The sequence below is a fragment of the Talaromyces rugulosus genome, chromosome I (genome assembly GCF_013368755.1).
Source record: "Talaromyces rugulosus chromosome I, complete sequence".
Lineage (NCBI taxonomy): Eukaryota > Fungi > Ascomycota > Eurotiomycetes > Eurotiales > Trichocomaceae > Talaromyces > Talaromyces rugulosus.
The window spans coordinates 4,804,400-4,830,739 of record NC_049561.1 but is presented as its reverse complement, the minus strand read 5'-3'; the positions used below and the strand labels follow the sequence as shown (position 1 = coordinate 4,830,739).

Genomic DNA, 26,340 nt, shown 5'->3' with positions numbered 1-26,340 from the left:
TAGCTCACCTCAACCATCTTCCCCACTCACACCCCAACAAGCAGTCATAATACACGCGATTGAAAAAAATTCCTCTTCACACCACTCACACCGGCTTGACAACTTGAGCAACAATGAGGGTTCGTTTGGATCTAGATAACGCCACTGAGGCAGATGTGGGCAAGGCGACCGAAGATGATTTTGATAATTTGTCCCAAGATGCACAACGTCGCCAGATTGAACTTATGAAAGTGAGTCAGAATGCAGATTGATTGCAGTAGGTAGAGCCAAATGAAAAGCTAACTGAAACAAAAAAATACAGATTAGGAACGCCAGCCTTAGTGCTGAGGCTGAGAAACTGAGGGTGAGTCAGAAATGCTACAATAAATTTAGAAGAACGAACCAAGTGAAAGCTAACTGAAACAAAACACAGGCTGAGAACGCAAAGACTAAAGCTGAGACTAAGGAACTGAGGGTAAGTTAGAAATGCCACAATAAAGGTAGAAGAACAAATTGAAAGCTAACTGAAATAAAACACAGGATCAGAACGCCAAGCTTCAAGCTGAAATCGACGAGCTGAAGGCCAGTCAGGACGGTGATTGTCATAAAACAAAATGCCGTGAGAAAGAAAAGGCAGCCTATTACTGTGGAATCAAAGTAGAAGGAGATGCCATGGTGCACCTTGGTCATGTTTTCTATGGGTGACGTTGCCTGATTCTTGACCGTACTAAAAAACCTTTAAAATTTTTTTTTAGATTATTATATTTTTCAATTTAAATTTAAAAATTTATAATATTTCTTTATAATATTTTTACATAAAGTTGACTTACGTAATAGTGTCTACTATTTTATTTTTTGGCTGAGCGTTAATGATTCTTGTGACAGATAGCGTCAACATTCTGTTAACCCTAGCAGATAAAAAACGCCTTTTCTTTATTTTCCTTTTTAGTTGACTGTTCAGACAGTATATCGACTTCTAGGTCAAGAAATAGTGGAAGATGAGACTCTGGATAGTAATCTATTGTCTCTACATTACCCTTCTCCCCTAGATCATCTGCATTGAGCGTATATTCATGCTCTATATCTTCCTCTCTGCTTTTCTGATATAAAGAAATTTCATCCTGTATTGTACCTATTATATGAGAAAAAACACACGATAAGGATGATTTGGAAGATACTATATCAAACTTGTACCCCTTTTGCGTGGACAGACTGGCAGCCGCTAGTCGTGCCATAGCATTTCCACGAGAATGTACAATGCAATGTGATGATAGCGGAGGATCCAGCAATTCTAACCAGCTGTCCACAGAGGTTAATTATTTGAGCCGTGTTAGATCAATAGGAAGATCCTTATCACACAGACAGGAAGAAGGACTATGAACTGTATTGTGCCAAAGATCCTGGGTGTTAATCACATCTAGATCTGCAACTCAATCGCCGCGATCGAGAAGAGATATAGCAGTCTCGACAAAAAAGCAGTCATGATCACGCCTGCCACGCTGACCGATATCTAGCGCTAGTTCATAACTAGTAAGACATAGATGTAAAGATGAAGCAACAAAGCTATCAAGAAGCTGCCCATCAAATGGTTCACGGCCAAAAATACTCCATGAATGACAATCGACTTCTCTGACTTTGGGATTTGATGGCGGAATCATTATAGCGAAACCTGGTTTCCCAATATTGCCAGTGATGCGTCGTGCCGTTCCGTAAGCGTTGGCTTCCAGAGGGTCGCAAAGTAACAGAGATGCAACGAATATGGAATTATCACAGGAAACGGCAAATGCTTCTCTCAACAAATCCGGTTCAATATCCAGATGGCCGGTTTCAAAATGAGCAATACAACTGAATGTTATCCCGAGTGATATACTCTCATCGTTTACCTTCTTTAACGCACTCCACCATTTTAAACACATCGATTGATTTGTAATATGCAAATCGATTCTGGCGCCAGACAATTTGGAATAGATTTCATGCGATGTAGAAAATGCCCTCAGTGAGTCGAAGTAACTAGTGTATGGTGATTTGTCTATCATTGGACGTATCATTAGCACCAGCCTTTCTACTTTCACTGATCCGCACTTCAGATAACTGTGTAGGTCCTCTATAGGCAAACAGTTGCTCTTGATTCCTTGGATCAATTCATCATTAGCAGTGCTTTTTCTAGAGACAGGAATATAGATTCCCAGGGTTTTCGTCCCGCAGAGAAATTGAAATTCTTCTAGAGGTTGTTTTGGCCCTGGAGGTATCATGGCTAAATCTTAGTCGTCATTTTCAATATCGGACCTTGTGCGGATGATTGAGTATTAGGAATTCGAGAGAAAAGAAACAATAGATGCATTCAAATACTCACAGAGTGTCTGTCTCGAACCTGTCATCTTCGACCCATCCATATTGGACTCCAGCAACTGGAGAAGGTAAATCGTCTCCTAGTCGTCTCTTCCTACTTCTTACATTAAGTGATACCAAATTGTAATATCGTTCTTTCTGGTGCCGAGACCGGGTCCTGTCTCTGATGACAGCAAAGTCCAAGAGATCTTTTGGAATCCGAACTGCTGCCCAACTGCGAGGAAACCCTACCCTCGCCTCCACAGAGTCGAAAGTTGATAAAACATTTTCAAGATTGGTCAAACCAAAAACCGGCGGAGGCCATGATTTCTGGACTGAAAGAAAACTCTCACACCTTCTTCGACCAAATAGAACAAGACGGAGCAGCTGCTTATTCTCAGTTCCCGTAGCTCTTTTCAGTATCTGTGAAGTCTGGCCAGTCCTTTACAGCTTGCAAGAAGCGCATATTGCCACAAGACTGAGCGCAAGCAATGGCACTCGGCCAAGTTGGATCTTCCTGCGTCTTACAATTCAGATTTGGATCAGCGCCGCGATCCAGTAAGAAGTATACCAGCTCTCGAAATATTTGATTAGTGGGACGTCCAGCCACGATGCAAAGTGGAGTGTCGCATTGGCGGCCAAGCTGGTGTTCTACGGCATTGACGTCAAGCTTGACGACGTCTACAAGATGGCGTACCATGTCCATACGGTGTGTATAAAATGAGCTGGGCTCAGAGCCTTCTTTTGGTGCTAAGGCTGTGGCTTGCTCGACTGCGCGGTGCAGCGTCCGGGGGTCCAAGGGAGCACCTTTCGCTCGTAGTAGCTCGAATGTCTGGACACTGCCTGACGACGCCGCCATGCCGAGAATTGTTGGGCGTGGCACACCTGTACGGCTCTGCACGCCATCCTTGACTTGAGGCGGGTTGTCAGGAATATCAACTTTAGCTCCGTGATCCAAGCACCATCTAACAAGATCCGGATATTCCACGACATGCCAAAGCAACGGCCAACTAGGAATCTTACCAGGGCCTTGTGTATTGATATCCCATCCGTGAGCAACGAGGATCTCAAGGATCTCTTGCGAAGGTTTGGCCATATGATCATTGGCCACAATACCTGAGGCACTCAGTGTTGCGACATCAGCGCCGTGAGGGCGGTCAAGTAAATAGTTAAGCACGTGAACTGCTCCCCTTGCTGCTGAGCGCCTAAGGCCCCGTTGATTGACGTCCTGGACTGCATGGCTCGAGTTAGATTTGGAGGCGATTGATATAGCCTGTTCCATCAGCGATACATCATCGTCCTTGCATGCTTCGATGCATAATGCCATTGGGTTGCTGGATCGACCTGCGGTGCTTTGTTCATTTGTTTGTGCCATCTCCCAAGGCGGTGATCGAGCTCTGAGCGCTTGGTGTGGGGAGGTAGGTGATGTAGGAGGTAAATGGTGTATGAGGCAAGTAATCTGCTTCAGCCTTCACGTAATAGTAACCTAGGTGGAAAGTAGACTGGTGATTGGAAGGATTTTCGTCCTGCATATGTAGTGTGAGATAAGCTGATAACGCTTCGAGCGTCGATTGCGTAGCTTAGCGGGGAGGGGGGATCAGCCCTAGTTTAAGTATCTTCCCTCTGGCTGTTCTTTCTTTCTTTTGATTATTATTCTCTTGTTCGGTTTTGCAGTGAATTGTTGTTTTTCATTAATAACTGTTGTACTGAAGAGAGAGTATGTCCAAGCAATAATAAACCGAGAACCATACTCAGAAGCAGAGGTTATCCCGGAAAAGCGCCCATAATACGCCAATGTGCCTGAAAAAGGGTATCCCAGCACCCAAGCCCCAAAAAAAGCATCCGAAAAACGAAAATAAAGGACAATGTTTCCGATCCAGGTCACGGTTCTGTTTCTCGTGTCTAGGTAGTCTTGCCGCCAGGGACTTCCTTGGGTCGTTCTTTCGACGGTACTCGGTCTCGCTGTTGGCCAGAACTGACGGCAGAGGCGGTGTTTTTGGCCTTTTGCTCCTCGACGCTAGGGATGACAGCGTTGGCGACACCACCTGTGAGAAAAACGTTGTGGGTAAGCATCAAATTCGAATGGGAGAAAAACAAAACGAACGAGAACATACCTCGACCGGTGAACTGGACGCTCTCCTCCGATCGCTTCGGAGGCTCCTCCACGTCCTGACTGCCACGCGCAATCTCCGGACGGTCCTTGTCGTTGAACATCATGTTGCCTGATCCGCCGCGGCCAGTGGTGTAAAAGTCCTGCTTGATGGTGGGGGTGACCAGATCGGCGGGCATGGGTGGTTTGCCATCAGTGTGAATGTTTCCTATGAAACCAATGGTCAGAGAGAGAACAAAAAACATTTCTTCCTGAGAAAGGAAGATTATGGTTTGCTCGAAGCCTTACCTGCACCCCCACGACCGTGGGAGACCTGGCGACCCGACATGGTGGACTGTGTGATGCGGCTAGAAAGAAAGATATGCAGCGAGCGCAAATCGTCTTTTCTTTCGTGCTGGTGTCAGTCTTCTCAGCGAGTCTCCTTTTGATTGTTCAACAGAGAGAGAAGAGAAGAAAAAGATTTTTAATGGAGAGAAAGAGCAAGTCACTCTCTCATTACTTAACGGAATGCTTGCCCCGCTCCTGCCGTCAAGTCAACCCGCTTTTCCTTGACGTGAACTGCTTCCGCTCTTCTCTTCTTCGCTATTTTCTAGTCTTCTTTCTCTCTCGCAGACTCAGATTCACGCCATCTGTTTTCGTCTACCAGGAATTGTGTTCCCTGGAACCACGTGCGCGCGTCAGCTTAGATGTTTTTTCTTGTCGAGCCTTGCCAAGGGCGCAGATCTCCAGGGCGGCGAGCCCGATGTCGCCATTCTATGACATAATGCCTGGAAAGAAAATCCCCGACTGTGTGTTTACTCTGTCTGCGTGCATCTGCGCCAGGATGATGGATGATGGATGATGGGCTATTATAATAGGTGCAATCGTATTACTGACAGACTGAAGACTAACTAGCTAGCCCAAGAACTCTCCCTGCGCCAACGCGATCCATGGCAAATCCTGCTCCCAGCACCGCTGCATCAACGTCCGCGCATTGTTGAACTAAACCCATTCGCCATTAGCATTAACTCGTGTACAATTAAAGAAGAAGAAAAAGGAACACACCTGTTTGAGACCCTCGGCTTCGAAATTCATCACCCGCGTCATGATTTCCAAACGCTGTTCGGGATCCCGTACCTCACAGCCCGCCGTGAACAGAGGAAACAGCACAGAACACTCGGTGGAGCTTCCAGGGCGGATGCGCGCAATCGCGTTGCACAAATGGTCGACGGCTTCTTGTATCTCCGCACTGAATTCGTTCTTTGCCAGAACACGGCGGTGGATGTGAAGAATGGCAGACCAGTGGAAAGCCTGGTCGATTGCGATCATCTCGTCGTTTTCCAGGTCGCTGTGGTGGGTACCCATTGCATGGCCGCGCAGTCGACTGTGTTCCATGTCTTCCAGCAGGGACTGGGCAGCTTCGACGATGTCCTGAGACGGAGTCCAGTGAGGCAGGAAATCGTCGACCTCGTTGAATCGTTCGCTGTCGCATCGATAGGTCAAGTGGCCCAGGCGTGCCAAGTGTGCACCAGTGCGAGGCGTGAACCCGGCGAAACAGTCAACACGGTAATTTTCGTCGTCGATGCTAGAATCATCTTCGGTCCGATCGAGGTTGTTGGACGCTGTGGCTGACCAGTAAGTAGTCTGAAGCAAGGGAGCTCCGCTACGTCGACACGATAGACTGCCGACGATATCGAGATAACCAAACCAGTGGGCAAGAAAGTAAGCCTCTTTATTCTCCGGACGGGCTTGGTGATGAACGCCGCAAGCAACAAACAAATCCCGGGCGAGTTTCAAATGGGTCTGCCACGTAATGGGAACTTCAAAAGTGCTGGGTGACACTATTTTGAGAGACAGCAGCATGATCGCAGTCGCCAAGTGGCTGTGGGTAACTTTTTCATCGGGCTCATTCAAGGCATAGCGTAGCGTAGGAAACACATCTCGCACCCAGTGCGCAATTCGATTAGACGGTTCTGGGTGACGTAGAAAGCGGGCTCGATGGCTCGCCGAGTAGGCCAGCATTAGATTAAGTAGATTTGAATCCGCAATAGCCACTGTATCCCATATTTAGCCGACTTTTCTTTCCACTGTAACAAAAAAAATAAGTGAACTTACTAGCAGGCAAGACTTTAAGAAAAGCATTCTCGTCACAGTCATGCGGGACAAGAATCCGGGCAGTATGGTCGATAAAATGATGAAAATACATCAGATTCACCGGATTCTCCAGCAGCGTTGATGGCAACGGGGTCATCCACCGAGGAATCTTGACCCGCACTGGTGTGACATAGTAACCTCCGCCAGTCGTAAACGACGACCTTCGTCGAACACGAAATGAGCCCGACGGAGTGGGTTGTCCTGTTGATACGGGACTGCTGCTATCCGGCTCGTCATTTGCAAACACGTCTTCTGGTGGGGTGATGGGTTCGATGGCCTCGGAGTCGATGTTTTTATTTAGGTCGTAGTCTGGGTTGCCGCAGTCGAAACCAAAGTTTAGCTCGTGGGCACTGACTATCACCTGTCTATCCGCTGTACTATCGTTGCCTTCTAGAGCTGAGGCTGTTCCTGCAGATTGCGAAAGCAATGATCGCAAAGATACATGGCGCACTGTTTCACCGACGGGCATCGAAACCAAGCCTGCAATGGAAGGGCGAGAATTAGCCATTGCGGGTGAGGTTTGATCATTGTGTCTATGACGTTTAGTTTTGTGCAGGTCACTCTGATTTGATGGGGAAGGTTGTGTTGAGATATCAGCCAACGGAAAAGTTTCACGCATAAAGGATGTCGGCTGAGATATCGAATTGTTCTCGAACCCAAAGGACGGAAGGTAAGTGAAGCCAGGCCCAATAGATGCGTAGTCGGACGAATCGGAAAATTGCAAGCCATGAGAGCGCTGCAGGCTACTATCATTCACGGTGAAGGATGCAGGGAACCCTTGGGGAGACATGGCCTGTTCTATCGCAACCGATGAAGCCGGGGATTCCAGAGACGCGAAGTTATCGACAGTACCCTGGCTTCGTGGAGAATTCGCGAGCGCCGACGACGGCGAAACAGGAGTCATGCGCACAACCCGAGAATTCCCTGGACTGGACGCATGAGGGCTCGATGCACCAACAGTCCAGTCGCTTTGAACGAAATTCGGAAATGCGGTCGAGGCTTGCCAATCGGAGGGTGAGGGCGAGGCCATGCTCGGAGGAGCTTGGGGCAGGTTGGCCGAGAACATTAGCATGCCTGAACTCGAGCCGGGGGTCGATGGCTCGATAGCCTTGCGTTTTGTGCGTCCTTCCCAGTTGAGGCGTACGCTGTAATCACAAATGTCGCCTTGACGCAAGCAATTGACGCACGCTGGTTTTTCTTCACCACTACTATTCTTTAGCTCTCTTTCATCTCTTCTTCACGACACAGCTAGATTTTTAGGTCATACCATTTGGTCTTTTTCCTTTTACACGGCCTGATACAAATGTTAGCTACTTCTTGTTTCCTGCCAGGCTACACGAGGAGAATTACTGACCAGCATCCATGGCGACTTCTTCGCTTGGGTTCTGGCGCATTTGGCCGTTTTGGTCGTGGCATAGTAGTAACGCCTGGAGATAGAGACAAAGTCGGAGGCCGAGATTACGCTAGAGTGCACAGCCATCAAGATCTAGCTGGGCTCTATGGATTCTGATAATAAATTAAGAAAGTATTTCTCTGTTGAGGCTCCTAAAATGATAGGAGATGTCATCGAGGTAGTAGTCACAGCCTGGTTCCTATTCATCGAGGTAGTCAGCCGGGCTCAGGCGCGCCGTTTGCAGTGAAAGTTTAAAGAAGCAGGCGAAGAGCAGAGCGTGTCTGGCGCGAATTGGATGGTCTGTAGATGTGTAGTAGTTGTCGAAGGGCAAGTGCTGTTGTCTGTTGTGTCCAAGCAGTCGCTGCACGAGGCGGCATGGGCTGTTCGGAGTAACAATGTTCCGACAGTACAGCGGAGCCTGAATTGTCAGGCCAGGCTCCAGTATTACGCCGGATACCGCGGTCCGCTCCGATTGGCTGCGTGTAGATATCAAAACAAGGACAGCGCTCAGTGACGTTTGGCCGTTTTTCTTCTCCACCTTGTCGTGTCTAGATTGGCTTTTTTTAATGGTTTTTTTTTTTTTTTTTTGGGTTTCCCTTCTTGCAATGATATAGCGAAAAATTCAAAATGTCTGCTTCCAAGGTGCCCGACACGCTCATCCAAAAACACCCACTGCAGCGACTGCTGAGCCCCTCTCGGCAAACATCCGCAGCCGTCCACGTAGGTTTGCAACGTCGAGATATCTGCCATGGCTGACAGGAATCTAATTAATTAGTTTCTTGGGCTGGTGAGCTTCGGGCTGTCTTTTAAACAGTAAGTGCCACTCACAATAGTTTGTGTTTCTGTGCTTGACTAACATTGGACAGTCTTGTCGACAATCCAACTTTTGCGTAAGAGCTACTGGCTGTATTAATCCGAGACTGCATATTGACAACTGATCAGCTCCGATGGCTATGGATGGTACTTTGTTTTCCTGACCATTATCGGTCTTTTAATATCGACCCTGACCTTTGCCGTCGGGCTCGCCGCGGACATTACCCTTTCTCGCCGCCTCTTTCTATTGAAGAACCTTTTGTCCGTGAGCAGTACTCCGTTGGAAGTACTGATTAGTTTGTTGTACTGGGGGATTCGAGCGGTGTGTCAGAGATGCTTGGGTTCTATTCAAATGCTAATGATAAAACGTAGGTGGAACCCAGCTACATCTTGCGGGAAGATGATATTATATCATTTCATGTTGGTAAGAAAACGCAACAACATTTACGGCTTGATCGGTTCCTGACAGTACAGATCTGGGCTTCCATCTGATGCCCGCTTTATTCCTGCTCTTTGACCTTTTATACCTCTCGCCGCCATGGACCATTTCCGCAGCGCCCGCCATTGGCATTTACAGCGGCATTGCCTTTTGCTACTGGTTCTGGCTTGAAAAGTGCTACTCGATGAACGGATGGTACGTTACTATTTTTCCCTTTCGGCTCATTGGCATACATTGCTAATGGACGAAAGGTATCCCTATCCGCTGATGGAGTTGCTCGACACAAAGGGGCGCATCGCGCTGTTCTCGGTCGCCACGGCTTTAATGTCAATCAACATGGTCACGCTGAAATGGCTGTATGGCCGGGTCAATGGGTTCGGACGAGCCGAGAAATCGATGGCGCAGGCTGGAGATGCTAAAAAGGGCGATTTCCACAGTAAAAGGACTCGCTAATTACTGCTAGTATTGGAGCATTGCGTCGGCAGTTCATGTGGCTGGATAAAACCCACATTCTAGAATACGCTGTACAGTGTAACTATGGGGTATGAAAATATTATTGATGATTGCTTTCCACCAATAACGTAGTGTGAACCCATTACATAATCCGCATGTGGGTCTCCAAAGTTACGACACCCGGCGAGCTCTGGAAAGCTTCACTCGCACTTGCACTTCCATTGATTGCATCACAAGACCAACAAGCGACAAGATGCATGCCACCCTGATACACGCTCCTTTACGGACTGCCATACTGGGCAGCTCCCGCTTCTCGTGCGGACTGGCGCCATTCGTATCCGCCACTTCATTGGCACACCAGCCATCACCATCATCGTCAACAGTACCACGAGCCAAAAACAATGCATCGTCGAAGCGAGGGTTTGTCACTTTTTCAACAGAATGCAAAGCTCGCCCTGCTGTCCGATCGCAGCTATGCAAACAAAATGCCATGTCCAGCCTCTCACAGATTTCTTCCATCTCCTGCAAACGCAGTTTCAGCAGCTCTGCCAGCGCAAAATCACCATCTACAACGGGAAAGAAGAGCAGTGGTTCTGCAGCAGCAAACACGAAATACCAAGACGGCGCCCCCCTCGACTGGAACACGTTTTTCAAACTGCGCACATCTCGCCGCCGCTACTCGCTCGTCTCGTCCATTCTCGCGTCGCTTGCCAGCACTGCTGTGGGCGTGCAGGTGCTTTCGGCGCAGGACATTGATACCATGGGTGCGCAGGTGATGGGTCTTGATCCGTTTATTGTGCTGGGTCTGGCGACGGCGGCATGTGGCGCGCTGGGATGGTTGGCTGGGCCAGTTCTGGGGAATACAGCTTGGGGGCTGGTGAATAGGCGATACCGAGGGGGGGTTGCAATTGTAGGTTCATCCTTGCAACTATTAGTGTAGTATTTCTAAAAAATCGTGCTAACATATACGCCTGCAGAAAGAGAAAGAATTCTTCCACCGCATCAAGCGCTACCGCGTTGACCCCTCGGCAAACTCAATCGCTAACCCTGTACCAGACTACTACGGCGAGAAGATTGGCAGCGTGCAGGGGTACCGCCAATGGCTCAAGGACCAGCGGGCCTACAACCGGAAGAAGTCGAGAGCTATTCTGTGAATCTATGCCATATAGGCTCGATATCCTCTCTGCTGAGGACATAGTCTATGAATTGCCCACTGTCAATGAATAGTCAGCAAATTAAAATGTAATCGGTTAAAGAGAGAGACATACGGGGCAAACGGAAGCATATAAAACGAATGAAAGTGATTGATAGGACCGCTTCCCTGACCCATATCAACACTCGTCTTGATACCAGCCTCGACGTATTTCACTGCAGTTATCCGTGTAGGCATGGCCGTGGATATGTTCAAACTGAATTCTGCATCTTTTTTCCCTTTGTGTATTTTTAGCCTAGTTAAAGTAATCGTATAGTTTCGAATTGCCATATTTCTTACTTTAAATGTGCTTTCACTATCAGTTAGGTATAGACTTGTCAGCTAGTATCAGTGGGGCACGCTGTCTTAGGGCGTGGATGATCTATGTCAAAACACCAAAAACAATTTAAACTCCATCCCATCTTTCATTTCATCTTCCACTTCCAATAAACGATTTAAAAAAGAAAGAAAGAACAAAAAACAAAGTCATGCCCACCCCCTTCGGAACCCCCATGAGAAACCACTTCCCCTTCCCCTCCTCCAGCACAAACATCAACAACGGCTCATTCGGCTCATATCCGACATGCATCCACGAAGCCCTGGCCAAATACCACCACCAAACGAACGCAGAACCAGATATTTTCATTCGGTACAAACTACCTACACTAATCGACAGATCGCGCGACGCAGTAGCAGCGCTAATCAACGCCCGCAGCGTGGACGATTTGGTTCTTGTGCCGAATGTCACGACGGGGGTGAATACGATTCTGTGGAATTTGCGGTTTGCGAAGGGTGATAAGATTGTGTATTTGGGGACGACGTATGGGGCGTGTGAGAAGATTATTGATTTTGTCACCGAGTCTTCTTCGTCAGAGTCCTCTGGTGATGTCGAGGCAGTACGCGTTGATATCCAATATCCAATCTCCAAAACAGCCATTTTGCAAAACTTTGAAAATGCAATCTCTCAGCCGGGTGTGCGTATCGCCCTCTTCGACACAATTTCCAGTCTTCCAGCTTTTCGCCTCCCCTGCGAGGAAATGGTCGCCCTGTGCAAGCAGTATAATGTACTGAGCCTGGTCGACGGCGCTCACGGCATCGGCTGTATTCCGCTGGACATGCAACAACTAGATGCCGATTTTTTCGTTAGCAATCTACACAAGTACGTCCCTTTTTTTTTTTGACGGTCTATATTCCTGTAATATATACTAATCAAGGATAGATGGCTCTTCACCCCTCGCTCCTGCGCAGCCCTGCACATCCCCGCGCGCAACCAGCATCTCATACGCTCCTCTCTCCCAACCTCACATGGCTATGTACCCATGGACAAACCCGGAAAACCCAAAATCTACAACCCTTTACCACCCACCGACAAACCGGCGTTTGCGCAGTTGTTTGAGTTTGTCGGTACAATGGACTATGCGCCATATCTCTGCGTGCCTGATGCGTTGCAGTACAGAAAACAAGTATGCGGCGGCGAAGACGCGATTATGCAGTATTGCATCAATCTTGCCCAGCAGGGAGGTGAAAGGGTTGCAGAGATTCTGGGTACAGAGGTGATTGGGGAGAAATGGCAGAGAGAATGTCCCATGGCCATGGTGAGGCTGTCAGTAGATGTTTCGGGCAAGTCCGAGAAGCAGAGCAAGGCGATGGGCGCGTGGATTGAAAAGGAAGGCGCTGACAATCACGGCTTTTTCGCGCCTGTTATTCTGCACAATGGATACTTGCTGGTCAGGCTGAGTGCGCAGGTTTATCTAACGCTGCAAGATTTTGAAAAGGTGGGCAGGGCCTTGGTTACACTCTGTGAGAGGGCTCAATTGATAGCAGATATATAGATGTGTTATATATACATGTAATATTGACAATGTCTATCGGTCCACTTTGACCAGTCGAAGATACAAAGGCTCCTTTTCCCACAGTGTAAACGTCTTTTGCCTCTGAAGCCAGCTGCGACAGCTATCCTGAATTTCCATATCAAAATTCCACAGAAGCCGGCACATGGTCAACCGAATCTCTGCATTCGCCAGACTAAGAGGAAAACGAGTTAGCTTGAACAACAACAAAAAAATCTCATAGAGAAAAAAGAAGGGGAAAGGGGAAAAAAAAAAAATTTACTTCTGGCCAATGCAATTCCGCGGTCCATACGAAAAGGGCTGGCACGCATCACGCTCATCCTCGCGAAACCGCTCATCATCTGTGTTCATCCATCGCTCTGGCACAAATGCATCAGGCATGAAGAAATTGCTCTTGCAGCGGTGCGCAGACCATTGATGAACACCTACAGCCGTGCCTGCGGACACGAATCGGCCACAAATAACCTGCCCGGGCTCTGGCGTTGTGCGAGGGAATGTGTTGGGCGTGGGAGGATACAGACGTAGCGATTCTTGGACGACAGCTTGCAGGAAAGGCAGGGATCCGGTAGATTGGATGTCAATGTCTGATTCTGCGCGGAAAGCGCTGCGTATTTCGCGTGTTAGTCTTTCGAGGTATTCAGGGAATGTAAGCAGGTGGAAAAAAGCGCCAGAGAGCAGCGTCGCGGTGGTTTCACTACCGGCGATGATGAAGATGCGCGCCGCGGCTTTGATTTCGCCCTCAGTCATGCCATTCTCGGTGTTTTCTTTGAGGATATACGATACTACATGGTAACTATTAGAATCTTCTCTTCACCAGGGGAGAAAAAAACAGGGGAGAAAACTAAATACTAACATAAATCAGCCCTATCCGTCTCGCGCTTCATCCTCTCTTCGACTTTCTCCTCGCTGAACTTGATCTGAAAGTGATAATCGTCTATCAACCCCCACGGCACCACGGCCGCCATGATCATTTGCCTCAGTGGCGATGGGAATCTGCGCGCTGCGCGGAAGTAGTTTGAGATCTTGACCAGGCTGAAGATGACATCGATATACCGACTGCGCTGACCCTGGCGCAGACAGCCCACTGGGGTGCCAAAGGCGAGGTCGCCAATAGTATCAAAGGTGAGAAAATTGAGCCACTGGACAAGATCTATAACCCCTTCTTCTTCTCCTTTCGAGTCACTGGAAGAAGGGGCTGCCCTATCTCGTAATTGCCGAATAAACTCATCCAAATGCAACCCCAACACATCCTGCTGCGCCAACAGCGCCTTTTGCGAAAACGCATGCGCCTGCAGTCTGCGAAAACGGCGATGGTCCGCGTCATTCGCGATGACAATGTGTGTAGCTTTGTCGGACTCGGTTGCGAAAAAACCGTTGTCTTTTTCGAAGCTGGCGGGGCGATCTTGCGTGCGGTGGCCTTGACACCTATTCAGTATTCAGACGTAAATATAATCACTAGGAACAAAATGGGGATACCGCAAATGTCAATCCACGCCTGCGCGGTATTGTAGGACAGCTCATCTGGTGCGACGCGCACGACTGGGCCGTATGTGTCGTGCCATTCTTTCTGCTTGAGATGCTGGATGCCAGACAGGTCGTACCAGATGTGGTACAGGCGCGTGGCGCGCGCGAGCAGAGGGCCAGGGTAGTGGCGTAGAGGGTGGAAGAAGACGTTGTAGATGCATTTGGCCAGGGCGAAGCAGATTGTCTGGAATTATTAGTACTATCAACTACACATGCATGTACATATGTAAACTATATATTGTCAACTGGTAGAGGCTTGCTTACAGCCGCCGGGAAATAGTAGAGCAGGGTCGTCGAGAGCGCCATTGCTGAGATTGATCTACCATGGGCATTCCAAACAGTTAAAGCAGGAATACATGCATTTTAACTCATTGCAAATGAGGGGTACCACCTTCATTTTCTTCAACACTCGTTTAGGCGATGATATGCAGCTTGCTTGTATGGCTTGTTTCATCCCTGCAAGCACATGCTAGTGTTGCGAATGAATACGACGAATACGACGACAATTCTGTCGACAAAATATATGACCGATACAGGAAAAAACTGAAATAATATTGCCAGTTCAAGTTTTTTTTATTTTTTTTAAACTAGTAACTGTAAAATCCGTTGATGGTGAATCTCGGCACGACTCAACGCCGTCTGGATACATTGTGCACTGAAATGCTAAATATTCAAGCCGATTACTCGGTTTTGCTGCTCGGAACGCGGCTGCATGGATCTTGGCCGTACTTGAGGATGCAATGTTCGAAAGCGCTGTCGTTAGTGATCTTTTGGTACGCAAACGCCGCCGCTCTCATAGAGTGGAAGCGTATGTGGATGGTATCGCCCTCTAGATCGAGCGTCTCGATCGAGTATTTTAGGTACGACCTCTCGATTAGGGACCTCGTGTAAAGAAGTAGAGAACTGTCGACGTTGAGAGCGGTTAGGCAACGAGTGCAACAGTCGTTGTCAATTGCATCTCTCATGTGACGACCAACAGGGTACGTCGCAGTCTTCTCGAGAGTGGCGCGGACGCGAACTCCTTCGATGTACACTCCCTTCTTTCGAGAATATTTGCAAAAGGCTAGGGCCGACTTTTGATGAAGGAAGACGACCCTAGCTGTGTGGTAACCGGTGATTCCGAATGTGTTGAGCAAGTCGATTGAATACACCTCTCCGTAGTACACTTCGGCAAGTACCTTGTCCATAGTGATGTCTCGAGGAAGACCTTCAACACGAACAGTGCGATATGCGTCACTGTCGTCGGGCTGGGGCAGGTAGCGAAGGCCATACTGAAAGAGCCACTGCTCCTCCAGCTTGCCATCTCCAATCATGAGTGCAGCATTGTGCATGGCCTGTCTCTCCTCGCCGCGGTCTTTGAAGATGTTGAAGATTTTCCATGAAATTGTTCCATCCCATGGCACAGGGGTCTTTCGGTCTTGTTTGGGGGGCTGTGTAGGAGGTTCGAATTCCTGACTGTGTGAGTAGAATCAACCACTATTTGCTCCGAGGTAGAACATACCTCTGTTGCTGAACTTTCTACAGTTTCCTCCTTTTCCTCCTTCACCTCCTTCACCTCCTTGGTCCCATTTGGACTCTTGATCGACACTTCCTAAAATTGAGTGAGCGCGGTCAACAAAATGCAGGGAAAAAAAAAGAAAGAAACTAACCACATAGGCTGGGATAAAAGGGATGGCATTTGCAACAACGTTTCGAAGGCTCGACACGCTCCGTTTCTAGACACCATTAGCATCTTCCAAGCAAGCAGAGAGAACACTGACCATGCGAGCAGGGGTCAACACTGGCGTATTTATCGGGCTTGGCTCGTCGAGGATGCTCTGGGACACACTTGTCTTTGGGATATCGATGACTTGGCTGTTAGAAGGTTGCTCCTGTGGCTCCTCGCTGACTGAAAAGTTGTCTAGATCAGACAAGTCGCGTGGGTGATGAACATGGGCCTGTAAGTAAGTCAGCAAGTATCCAAAAGATTTCAGTTATATTTCACTCACCTTCTGAGGCGGTTGGTTTTCTGCGGAAGGGGCATTGTTCTGTGACGCCTTGAGTCGCAGAGCCTTGTTTTCGCCCTCCATGTACTGGATGCGGTAGTCTAGGAGACGGTGTTGGGCCTGCAGGGCATAAACAGTGCGCTCGAGCAGCTCCAGGCGATGTTTGGTGATGGGGTCCTCCATAGTCTGCAGGGCTAGTTCTCTGGAGACAGCCATGGCAGAGGAGGGTTGAAGCGAGGAGATGTCGAAGGCGAGTCTGGAGAGGAGGCGGACGGAGGGAGTGAGTGAAGAGCGGGCAGGAGAAAAGACTGAGGCTGGGAAGGTGGACGACCGTTGACGAGTCCGCGCCACCAGTACTGACTGAGTGCACACGTTGTGTTTGTTGTATACTGTTTTCACCACTCCTCTCGATTTAGAGATGGGTTTCGAGTACTTTTATATATTTTGGTGATTTGGTATTTGACGAGAAGAGAAGAGAAGGCGAGGTAAGGTAGGTAGTAATAATAGTGAGAAAAAGCTCAGAAAGGGGGATGCAAACGCCATGTTTTGATATTTTCCCAGGTGTTGATATTTACTTTTTCTCTATTATTAGATTGGTTTGAATCACAATATTTCAAATTCATCTGACAGAAGCTTCGAAAGTGGCCAGTTCACCCAGGTCTATATCTGACGATGATATTCACCCCGGCATAACATTTGGAGTATGAAACAAAAGAAGCAGAAGAATATACAAGTTTTAGCTCAATTATCAATTATCAACCACCAAGCTCCAGTAAGCCATAGATCAAAATGCTCTTTGGTCTGACATGACATACTCCTGAGGGCTGAACCCTAGGGCTCAGAGTGGCTCGTGCTTGCCTCTTTTCCCCGCGCTCTTCTTCCTCCTTCTCTTCTTCCTTTTCTTCCTTTTCTTCCTCCACCCTCAGGCCGCTTGACGCTTTGCTTGGCACTGTTTCAATCCACCGACAATCAACAATTAATAATCCAGAATAATATATTCAACATGCGGCTGGCTTATTAATTCCCCGCATCGGATCCGATCCGGGCGTGCGGGGATTAAGCTCGAAGGAGAGACGAAAGTCACGAACTAACCAGACGCGGTTACGACTTCAAAATTGCTGTTTTAGGCGCCCTGTAATTGGCCGACTAACTCCCCTCCCCCCCCGCAGGCTCGAGCTTAGTCTTGGCTCTTCAGTCGATGGATTGATTATTGGATTCCTGGGCTCGGGCCTGTTCGGGCTGCATAAACTGGCCGCATAAAGAGGCTGCAGACCCCTGTCCCGCGGGCTTATTGCAAGGAACCTGAAGATTAAGCAGCTTGTTATAATGGAGGACGACACCTTGGAAAAGCCATATTCAGTCGCCGTCTCGGTCATTGAAGATCCGGACCATGGACTGAGCGATGAAGAGAAGGCAGCTATTGTGAGATCTTTTCCTCTAATCTGCAGATTTGTCGCATTACTAATTAAGGCATTGCAGGACCGCAAACTGCTCTGGAAGCTGGACCTCCGCCTGATCCCATGGCTGTCGCTGCTCTATCTGGCGGCCTTTTTGGACCGGACCAATGTTGGAAACGCTAAAATCGAAGGCCTGCAGGAGGCCCTGAACATGAGCAACAACCAGTACAACTCGTCGCTCACCATCTTCTTTGTCTCGTACTCTATCTTTGAGCCGCTGACGAACGTGCTGCTCAAGCGCACCACGCCCAAGTTTTTTATTTCGGCTATTATCATCGTATGGGTAAGTTGCGGTTTTCATCCAATCTTTACACGTCCAGACAAACTGATGTTATGGCAGGGAATTTGCATGACAACAATGGGCCTCGTCCATAACTTTTCCGGACTCATGGCCGCGCGTTGGTTCCTTGGTCTCGCCGAGGCCGGTCTTTTCCCCGGCATTAGCTATTATCTATCCTGTTGGTACAAGCGCTCCGAGTTTGGCGTGCGCATGGCCATTTTCTTCTCGGCTGCCGCGCTCGCCGGATCCTTTGGTGGACTGCTCGCCGCCGCCATCTCCAAAATGGACCAGGTAGGGGGTAAAGCTGGCTGGTCGTGGATTTTCATTCTCGAGGGGCTGGCGACTATTGTCCTGGGTGTCTTGTCTTTCTGGCTTGTTGTCGACTTCCCCGACAAGGCAACTTTTTTGTCCGAGATAGACCGCAAGCGTTTGCATCGCCGGCTGGCTCTGGACCAGCAAGCCAGCGCCCAACACGAGGAGTATAAGACGTCGTATCTCTGGGCGAGCTTGAGGGACTGGAAGACCTATCTCGGCGCGATTGTGTACATGGGCTGTGACGGGCCGCTATACGCGTTTTCCTTGTTCATTCCTACTATTATCAGCGAACTAGCAAGTCCCCCCCTCCCCTGCTTTTTCGACCAAAGGTCAAGGGCTAACTGTCACAGGGCTACTCATCAACCCACGCACAGTTACTTACAGTCCCGCCCTACGCCGTGGCCGCAGTGCTGACCGTCGCCATCGGCTACATTGCCGATCGTACGCGCGCGAGGGGTCTCTGCAATATCATAATGTCCATAATCGGCGTCGTTGGGTTTGCCATGCTGATTGGTGCCAAAACTCCAGGCGTGCGCTATGCCGGCACGTTCCTGGGTGCCATGGGTATATACCCGTGCATTGCCAATACGATTTCGTGGACGAGCAACAATGTCGAAGGTACAAGAATCTACAACTGGTTAAAGATACCTGCTGACTTTTGATACTTGATACAGGTGTCTACAAACGCGGTGTCACGCTGGGCATCGTGATTGGATGGGGTAACCTCAATGGCATCGTTTCGTCCAACATCTACCGCACCAAGGACGGGCCCAGCTTCTTTCCGGGCCACGGCACTGTGCTAGCGTATCTGGCGGTTTTCCTTTTAGGTGGCTCGGTCCTGCAGACGGTGCTGCTCCGGATCGAGAATAAGAAGCGCCGGAATGGAGAGCGCGATGACCGTGTGGAGGGACTGAGTGCGCAGGAGATTACTGAACTGGGAGACCAGCGGCCGGATTTTACGTACACGACGTAGGATATTTATACCAAGAGTAGACATGCATTGGTATCAATTGCAAATAACAGTCTATTCGGGGTATATCGTCATCATTATCATCATTCGTGTATATACATATATCTTCCAGTCAATCAAGAGTACAAGTTGGTTATGTCCTGGTTCTTCTTGGGTCCCTTGACCACATGTCTGCTCGCCCAGCTGAGCACTTGGCCGGTCTCCGCCACAATGCGGAACGCGTATGCAGTGCGATACATGTCCTTGATGCACAGATGGTTCCCGCGAGCTTTTATAACTTGTGTTTCATCTGCATGCTCTGCCGCGGGAGGCACGGGGGGCTCGATCAGTGTTTCCTCGTTGCTGCACGACGCAGCAGCAGGGTTTTTACTTCCAAAGTCAAACTCATGGAATAAATAATCTGCCTGGTCTTCGCCAGGTTGGATCTTGACGAACCACACACTAATCCCCCCTGCTTCTTCTTGCCCGTCGTCTTGTTCTGTTGATTCGTTGCTTTCGTGCAGGCGCCAGATGTATTTCTTGCTCCAGCGCAACCCCGCCATTCCGCGCACGCTGCTCGGCATTTCGCCTTCCTCTTTATACAACATTTCGCTTTCTTTTTTGTTGCTGTTGTTGCTGCTGCTGCTAGGTAAAGGATGAAACGTCGCGACGCCGGTCAGTTCGGCGTTGATGTCGGCGGGGTTGTCGCTGCGCAGCGTGCGGCGCAGATGCCATGGACGCGGGGACAGCGATGCAAAGAGTTGCGAGAGTAGACGCGGCGAGATGGATTTCATGTCGGTGGACATTGTGATGATTTGTGCGTGCGTGTGGTTTTGCGCTGGATGGTGGTAGTGTCACGAAGCCATTGTCAAGTTGCGATCAATTGAGTTGTACGGAGCAGGAAAGGAAAGAACTTGGGGAAAGCTGACGTGACGCTCGGGCCAACAATCCCATCTTTAACACAATCACATCTCGACGTTCTATTAACCAACATTTATTTCAGAAGTCACCGCGATATTTACTATTCGAATTGTATACAGGGTTACTTTTTTGAATTTCGTGGTTCTCTAACAATGCATTGAATTTATGTGATGTTAATAAACCCCGCCCCAAGAGCCCGAAACGTGAACGTCAACCTGCTGTTGAAAGTGAAATGTTTCGCTCCCAGTCCATCCTCGCACTATCAGCTGTCTTTGTAGCTGGTTTACTCTGGAGAAAACTCGCATCAAACACACTCAATGACGAGAGACTCCAGAAATACTATCTGCTAGACTTTGCCCCGGCATTCCTTGCCGTACTCTCCGCCCGGATGTTATCAAACTATCTTTCTCGCGATGATGCGGATGACAAAAGACTGTATGGTCTAGAACATGCAGTTCTCAATATAGCTGATGTGCCGCCGAAAGAAATGTGGATGAACATGGGCTATTGGGAGGTATTCTTCCATTACTGCTGCGTATATATGTGTATCAAATATTGATGTCGACAGAACGAATCAACCTTTTCATCGGCATGCCGTGCGTTGCTGGCGCAGACTCTTCAACACGCTGGCATCCTCGTTCGAGATCAAAGTGGTGCTGTCAGACGCTCAGCTACGACGGTTAATCTCGTCGACGTCGGGTTTGGCTGTGGCGACCAGACGCTGTATCTCACGCGCGAGCTGTTTTCAGGGGAGAATTCCGAAGAGCGCCGTCCGATAGTGGAAAACTACATTGGAATCACAATCAACAAAGCCCAGGCTGCGTTTGCTCTGGATCGCTTAGAGAAAAGCGATGAAGCGACAGATGTGCCCAGCACGACACACATCTTTTGCGCAGACGCAGCAAATCCCGCCGAATGGCCAAGTTCTCTCAAGAAAAATCTTTCACGTGTATGCTCTGTAGGTAATGACCGTGCCTCGACATGGTTTCTCGCTCTCGACACACTATATCACTTCCAACCCTCGCGCCAACGCATTCTGTCCCACGCACGCAACGAGCTGCACGCGTCGCTGATGGCATTTGATCTGCTGCTCTCCGACTCGGCGTCCTGGTGGCAGCGACTCATCCTCCGAGCAATATGCCTTGTTGCATCGACCCCGTATACAAACTTCGTCTCGCGCGCCGAGTATATAGACACGCTGGTTCAAGCTGGGTATGCGCGGGATCGGATCGAGGTGAAGGATGTGTCGGAGCATGTGTTTTCGGGGATTGCGGCGTATATGCAGCAGCGCGAGGAGCAGTTGAGGCCATTGGGAATGGGTTTGGGTAAGTTGAAGGGGGCAGGGAAGGTGTTTGGGTGGTGGGCGAGGAGTGGTGTTGTTAGGGGGGTTATTGTGGTTGCTCGAGTGTAGCCATCAGTGCTGTCTGGAATATACATGTATACTTTATTTCCGCTAAAGGTGTTGATCTGTCTAACAACATTGGAATGAGAGTTGGTTTTATATGGATCAAGCATTCAATGTCAACATCCATAAATTCAAAAAAAAACATCGTAGACTCGAAAACTTATTCATGTCAAGATAAGACCACCCTTGAAACCCTCATTCTTATCAATACTAATAATAGGCTAATAGCAGCACTGTAACGCTTTATCCATTTAGGACTAGACTAGTGTTAGGGTTACAAATCAATCAATTCCTGCCTAGGCAACCATAAACCCCTCCAAGTTTTCCATAAATTGACAAATCAGCACTTGGACAGATTCTGTCCCTGTTCCTGTGTATTATATCGGCTTCAGTATATAGACACATACAGATTCTCGTTGCAATGGCCGCCCCTCTAGTTATCCCCAAAGTCATCTACGGAACAGCCTTCAAATTCGACAACACAGCACGTTTAGTCGAGCAAGCACTAAAAGCTGGATTCCGAGGCATTGACACCGCTAGCAACAAAAATGCCTACAGCGAAACCCTTGTTGGCGAAGGAGTCGCAGCTGCCATAGCCTCGGGCGACGTTTCGCGGGATGAGCTATATGTATGGGCTTTCCGCTTTCATCTCTCGGACAATAACTAAAAAAAGGTTCAAATTTCCAAAAAAAAATATGTAGATTCAAACTAAATTCTCACCTTTCAAAGAAGGAAGAGATCCATCCATCTATCCATACAATGTGACGGCAAGTATACCGGAGCAAATAGAGCAGTCCGTGGCGGCATCGCTGCGTAATCTGCAAACAAACTACATCGACTGTTTTGTCCTGCATTCTGTGTATCCGAGCATGGAAGATACCCTTACGGCATGGCGCGCGATGGAAAAACTGGTGCCTTCAAGCGTTCGCTCCTTGGGACTTTCCAACATCAACGCCGACACACTGCAGACTATTTATGAGTTTGCTACGGTCAAACCTATCCTTGTGCAGAATCGCTTCACGCAGGATACAATCGACAAGCCAACGCCCAATTTCCCAAAGGAGTTGCCATACCCAAAGGTGCCGTTTGATCGAGATGTCCGCGACTACTGCAGAGTGCATGACATTGCGTATACACCGTGGGGTTTGCTATGGGGGAATCCAAGTCTTCTTGATGACCCGGAAATATTTGAGAAGATGGGTCAGCAGCTTGGAGTCTCGAAACAGGTGGCCTGCTTTGCCTGCTTTTTGCGCCTGAGCAAGTGCAAGACGAAAATCTTGTGTGGGACTTCTAAAGAAGAAAGGATGTCGGAGACCTTGGAAGGGCTGAGAAAGATAGACAGGTTTCTGTCCGAGAGCGAGGGAAACAAGGCGATATTTCAAGAATGGGTCGATCGTGTAGAGAGGATTATTGACTAGACGGATGAGTAGCTATGCTGGTCTGGACTGTACATGCATCATTTTTTTTTTTTTTTTTTGGTATGATCCATAGGAGCTGGGGCTGTCTAATTCCTGTACTAGGATTGCCCGATTTTTGATTAATAGCTATGTAGTATCCATTTTTGGTTGTAAACGCCCGTTCACGTGTCAATTATAGTCTGTATATACACCTAATATTCGTAATCCAAGCCCGATTGATTAATCAATCACCATCAATACTGCCCGACAAGAAACTGTGTAAACCCTTGGTCCGGATCGGTGTTTACTTCTAGGTTGGAACATGTCACAAAGTTCTCGTTCGCCGAAGTACCAGAAATGGGCGCATTGCGCAATCCATCTGCGCTGGCTACACAGGTTTCGTTGCTCGGCCATCCGCCGATTGCCTCTGTCCAGGTGTAGTCGTCGTTGTCTTGGATGAACAAGAAGCTCTGTACGAAGAAGCCAACGTCGACGCATTCGCCGACGGTTCCTGGTGGGCCGGTCACATCTGGTCCGCTGCACGGGGTTAGAATATATGGGGAAGAAAAAAATGGCTCAGACCATTTTAGGGTACGAACGTGAAGGTCTTGCAGTTATCCTGACACCTGTCGCCTTCGCAAGCTGTAAGGGTGTATCCTTGGGACAAGGCTCCGAGAAGAGCGATAGACGCGGCGATGGCAATCTTCATTTCGGCGATATAGCAATGTATTCGATTTCAATGTTGTTTTGCTGTGGGTAAAATTCCAAGTGGTGGCAGCATCCTTTATATCTGCAAAGTTGTTTAATCTCCATGTTACATCCACCCAACTGATCGCTGTAAATACTCAAGTTTCAGCGTAAATACTCTAATTAGGACTAGGTTTTAGCCGCACATGTTTCCAGCTGGGCGCATTCAATACTACTCTTAAGAACGACACAATAATAAACGGCAAAATCCCAACATTTATTCTGTATATTATTATTGGTGGCTTGATCACTTGGGCGTATTCCGGTCCACTCAAAAGTCGCTGGCCCCATTGCAGATCGCAGGATTGCCCAGACGGCGAGGAGGACCCTACTACTAGCATAATTATAGCTCTGTAGGAGAAATTTTTCATGGATCTTACCGCATCTAGCGCGAGGTGCTTGTCAGGTTGCAATCTTTATGGTTAAAGCTACCCAATCAGAAATAGGCGTTGGTCTTGAATAGTTTAATTCAGGTCTAGAATCCCAAGCCAGTTGTCTGAGTCTTTATAAAGTTAAATTGATTAGAACCACTGGTTTACACTGGCGAGGTTATTTCCATCACTGAGAAGAATATCCGTGCTGTATTTTCACTCTGTGGTTTCATAACCTGAATGGAAGGGTGTCTAAATTGAGGAAGTCGGGGTTGAGGTGATGCGAAATAATCACTAGTTGACGTCAATGGATCAATTGATCTATAAGCATGTTCAAACTCTGTTGATTTATAATAATTTCACAAACCTTCAAAGCTTCCAATGTTCCAAATGTCAATTGTAAAGATCCACTACCTCGGGACCGAATGCATACAACAGCGAAATCTCCGGATTGGGAAAGTCTGCAATTCTACACCTGTGGATTTGTCATATTTTCAAAGGCTCAATGCTGCCGTATTCGCGAGAATCTAAAGCAAATCCCGTTTATTTGAAATCGATTCATTGCATATAGCCGATAATCGACGTATGTTTCGGTACCGAAGCTCAGTAGAGCCGACGATGACTAACATCAATTGTCAACCCCTCATGTATCATGATGTCAGTATATAAACCGGCCTCTATTTCAGATTATGAATTAACAATCAATCAATAAATCATCTTCCACTGTTTCACAGGAACTTATTAATTGGAATATAAAAGAAAATGGGCTCAGAACGCTTCCCCGTCCACGACAAAGGCATCTTCCGCAACCTGCCAACCTTTGACCCATCCATCACAGGCCTAACAGCCATAATTACCGGCGCAAATGGCATCTCGGGGTTTCACCTTCTCCGCGCACTGCTCGCAAGCCCTGAGCGATGGTCCAAGATCTATGCCCTGTCGCGCCGTCCCCCGCCTGCCGAGATGATGGGCCTTTTATCCGAGTCTCAAAGATCTCGTGTGCAGCATGTCGCTGTTGATTTCCTCGATGACCCTGCAAACATTGCGCAGGCGCTGAAGTCGGCCGGTATAGTCGCAGATTATATCTTTTTCTATTCGTATCTGCAGCCGACGCCGGCGCCCGGTGCCGCGGTTTGGAGCAATGCAGAAGAACTCGTCAAAGTGAATGTAGCGCTGCTCGACAACTTTTTAAAAGCAATCACGCTCGCCAGAATCACTCCGAAGCGCTTCCTCCTGCAAACCGGCGCAAAAAACTATGGCGTGCAAATCGGTCGCCTGCGCACGCCTGCCATTGAGTCGGATCCTGTCCCGAACCATCTGGAGCCGAATTTCTACTATCCGCAGGAAAAGATCTTGTTTGAATATTGCAAAGCAAACAATACGTCGTGGAACGTGATCAGGCCGGCCTGGGTCCTGGGCGCGGTGTCCAACGCTCAAATGAACGCTCTTCTTCCCGTTGCTATTTACGCGGCCGTGCAAGCTCACAAGGGAGAACCGATAGCTTTCCCGAGTGACTGGGAGACATGGCAGTATGAGGGACACCATTCCACTGCTTTGTTGACAGGTTTTCTATCTGAGTGGGCTGTCTTGGAGGACAAAGCAAAAAACCAGGCGTTTAACGCACAGGACACAGGGCCGATGACCTGGGATCGACTTTATGAAGAGCTTGCCCGCTGGTTCGGCGTCGAAAAGGGGATCGTTCCACCAGAGGAAGATTTGTCCAAGTTTGACGAATCAGTGGGCAAGGCCGGTGTTGACACTCCGATGGGGTAAGTCAATCTTCATATTCTATCGTGTATATAATTTGCATGCTGATAGTTCTAGATACGGCCCTCCGCTCATCCATCGCACGACATTCAGACTTGTCGACTGGGCTTCACGTCCCGAGAACAAGGCAGCCTGGGTCGATTTGCAGCGACAGTCCGGAGGGCAACTGACCAGCAACCCGTTTGACGACGTCGAAGCCAATTTCTCCTTTGGTGACCAGGCGTTCCGAAAAGTGCCGACTATGAACATGAACAAGGCTCGCAGGCTGGGCTGGAATGGGTTTGTGGATACCATGGAGTCACTGTTTGATATCTACTCGGAGATGGGCGATTTGGGAATGTTGCCACGGTTAAAGGCAAAGGAGCCGAAGCCACTGATTTAGATTGTTGTGAAGGACTGATACTATTCTATCGGTGCTCAGGATTTGCTATATCTATAATAAATCGAAATAATTATAAGTAAAAAACCATACTATAAATATAAAAATAGAGCTCATACCAACAGACTAGAGTAGTTACGATGTGATACTCGG

At 48.4% G+C, this 26,340-nt stretch overlaps 14 protein-coding genes across 14 annotated transcripts; 7 read left to right on the top strand and 7 right to left on the bottom strand.

Moving 5' to 3' along the window:
• Positions 1-113: 113 nt before the first annotated feature.
• Positions 114-684, top strand: TRUGW13939_01643 (uncharacterized protein; the record flags this gene model as incomplete). Its single annotated transcript, XM_035484842.1, has 4 exons — positions 114-230; positions 302-343; positions 413-454; positions 520-684. The coding sequence occupies 4 exons, from the start codon at positions 114-116 to the stop codon at positions 682-684; spliced, it is 366 nt and encodes a 121-aa protein (XP_035340735.1).
• Positions 685-2,704: 2,020 nt separating this feature from the next.
• On the bottom strand, positions 2,705-3,634 carry TRUGW13939_01642 (uncharacterized protein; the record flags this gene model as incomplete). The annotated part of the gene is made up of 1 exon (XM_035484841.1): positions 2,705-3,634. One exon carries the CDS (start codon positions 3,632-3,634, stop codon positions 2,705-2,707), a length of 930 nt encoding a protein of 309 aa, XP_035340734.1.
• A 575-nt stretch (positions 3,635-4,209) lies between these two features.
• TRUGW13939_01641 (uncharacterized protein) lies at positions 4,210-4,745 on the bottom strand (the record flags this gene model as incomplete). Its single annotated transcript, XM_035484840.1, has 3 exons — positions 4,210-4,352; positions 4,422-4,625; positions 4,706-4,745. The coding sequence occupies 3 exons, from the start codon at positions 4,743-4,745 to the stop codon at positions 4,210-4,212; spliced, it is 387 nt and encodes a 128-aa protein (XP_035340733.1).
• A 566-nt stretch (positions 4,746-5,311) lies between these two features.
• TRUGW13939_01640 (uncharacterized protein) lies at positions 5,312-7,784 on the bottom strand (the record flags this gene model as incomplete). The annotated part of the gene is made up of 3 exons (XM_035484839.1): positions 5,312-5,398; positions 5,462-6,450; positions 6,512-7,784. Coding segments are annotated over 3 exons (2,349 nt in total), but the record flags the coding sequence as incomplete, so codon positions are not given.
• A 786-nt stretch (positions 7,785-8,570) lies between these two features.
• On the top strand, positions 8,571-10,802 carry TRUGW13939_01639 (uncharacterized protein; the record flags this gene model as incomplete). The annotated part of the gene is made up of 10 exons (XM_035484838.1): positions 8,571-8,663; positions 8,719-8,756; positions 8,810-8,833; positions 8,886-9,078; positions 9,129-9,180; positions 9,231-9,390; positions 9,447-9,551; positions 9,659-9,724; positions 9,781-10,558; positions 10,626-10,802. 10 exons carry the CDS (start codon positions 8,571-8,573, stop codon positions 10,800-10,802), a joined length of 1,686 nt encoding a protein of 561 aa, XP_035340731.1.
• Positions 10,803-11,328: 526 nt separating this feature from the next.
• Positions 11,329-12,672, top strand: TRUGW13939_01638 (uncharacterized protein; the record flags this gene model as incomplete). The annotated part of the gene is made up of 2 exons (XM_035484837.1): positions 11,329-11,999; positions 12,060-12,672. The coding sequence occupies 2 exons, from the start codon at positions 11,329-11,331 to the stop codon at positions 12,670-12,672; spliced, it is 1,284 nt and encodes a 427-aa protein (XP_035340730.1).
• A 33-nt stretch (positions 12,673-12,705) lies between these two features.
• TRUGW13939_01637 (uncharacterized protein) lies at positions 12,706-14,520 on the bottom strand (the record flags this gene model as incomplete). The annotated part of the gene is made up of 5 exons (XM_035484836.1): positions 12,706-12,865; positions 12,953-13,472; positions 13,544-14,107; positions 14,167-14,398; positions 14,479-14,520. 5 exons carry the CDS (start codon positions 14,518-14,520, stop codon positions 12,706-12,708), a joined length of 1,518 nt encoding a protein of 505 aa, XP_035340729.1.
• Positions 14,521-14,894: 374 nt separating this feature from the next.
• On the bottom strand, positions 14,895-16,415 carry TRUGW13939_01636 (uncharacterized protein; the record flags this gene model as incomplete). The annotated part of the gene is made up of 5 exons (XM_035484835.1): positions 14,895-15,665; positions 15,716-15,805; positions 15,864-15,929; positions 15,975-16,151; positions 16,203-16,415. The coding sequence occupies 5 exons, from the start codon at positions 16,413-16,415 to the stop codon at positions 14,895-14,897; spliced, it is 1,317 nt and encodes a 438-aa protein (XP_035340728.1).
• A 1,110-nt stretch (positions 16,416-17,525) lies between these two features.
• Positions 17,526-19,224, top strand: TRUGW13939_01635 (uncharacterized protein; the record flags this gene model as incomplete). Its single annotated transcript, XM_035484834.1, has 5 exons — positions 17,526-17,621; positions 17,679-17,939; positions 17,997-18,476; positions 18,602-18,869; positions 18,926-19,224. 5 exons carry the CDS (start codon positions 17,526-17,528, stop codon positions 19,222-19,224), a joined length of 1,404 nt encoding a protein of 467 aa, XP_035340727.1.
• Positions 19,225-19,337: 113 nt separating this feature from the next.
• On the bottom strand, positions 19,338-20,006 carry TRUGW13939_01634 (uncharacterized protein; the record flags this gene model as incomplete). Its single annotated transcript, XM_035484833.1, has 1 exon — positions 19,338-20,006. The coding sequence occupies one exon, from the start codon at positions 20,004-20,006 to the stop codon at positions 19,338-19,340; it is 669 nt and encodes a 222-aa protein (XP_035340726.1).
• Positions 20,007-20,353: 347 nt separating this feature from the next.
• TRUGW13939_01633 (uncharacterized protein) lies at positions 20,354-21,532 on the top strand (the record flags this gene model as incomplete). Its single annotated transcript, XM_035484832.1, has 2 exons — positions 20,354-20,635; positions 20,690-21,532. 2 exons carry the CDS (start codon positions 20,354-20,356, stop codon positions 21,530-21,532), a joined length of 1,125 nt encoding a protein of 374 aa, XP_035340725.1.
• A 415-nt stretch (positions 21,533-21,947) lies between these two features.
• TRUGW13939_01632 (uncharacterized protein) lies at positions 21,948-22,944 on the top strand (the record flags this gene model as incomplete). Its single annotated transcript, XM_035484831.1, has 2 exons — positions 21,948-22,154; positions 22,228-22,944. 2 exons carry the CDS (start codon positions 21,948-21,950, stop codon positions 22,942-22,944), a joined length of 924 nt encoding a protein of 307 aa, XP_035340724.1.
• Positions 22,945-23,177: 233 nt separating this feature from the next.
• On the bottom strand, positions 23,178-23,632 carry TRUGW13939_01631 (uncharacterized protein; the record flags this gene model as incomplete). The annotated part of the gene is made up of 2 exons (XM_035484830.1): positions 23,178-23,460; positions 23,523-23,632. 2 exons carry the CDS (start codon positions 23,630-23,632, stop codon positions 23,178-23,180), a joined length of 393 nt encoding a protein of 130 aa, XP_035340723.1.
• Positions 23,633-24,803: 1,171 nt separating this feature from the next.
• On the top strand, positions 24,804-26,190 carry TRUGW13939_01630 (uncharacterized protein; the record flags this gene model as incomplete). The annotated part of the gene is made up of 2 exons (XM_035484829.1): positions 24,804-25,810; positions 25,866-26,190. The coding sequence occupies 2 exons, from the start codon at positions 24,804-24,806 to the stop codon at positions 26,188-26,190; spliced, it is 1,332 nt and encodes a 443-aa protein (XP_035340722.1).
• Between the last annotated feature and the right edge of the window lie 150 nt (positions 26,191-26,340).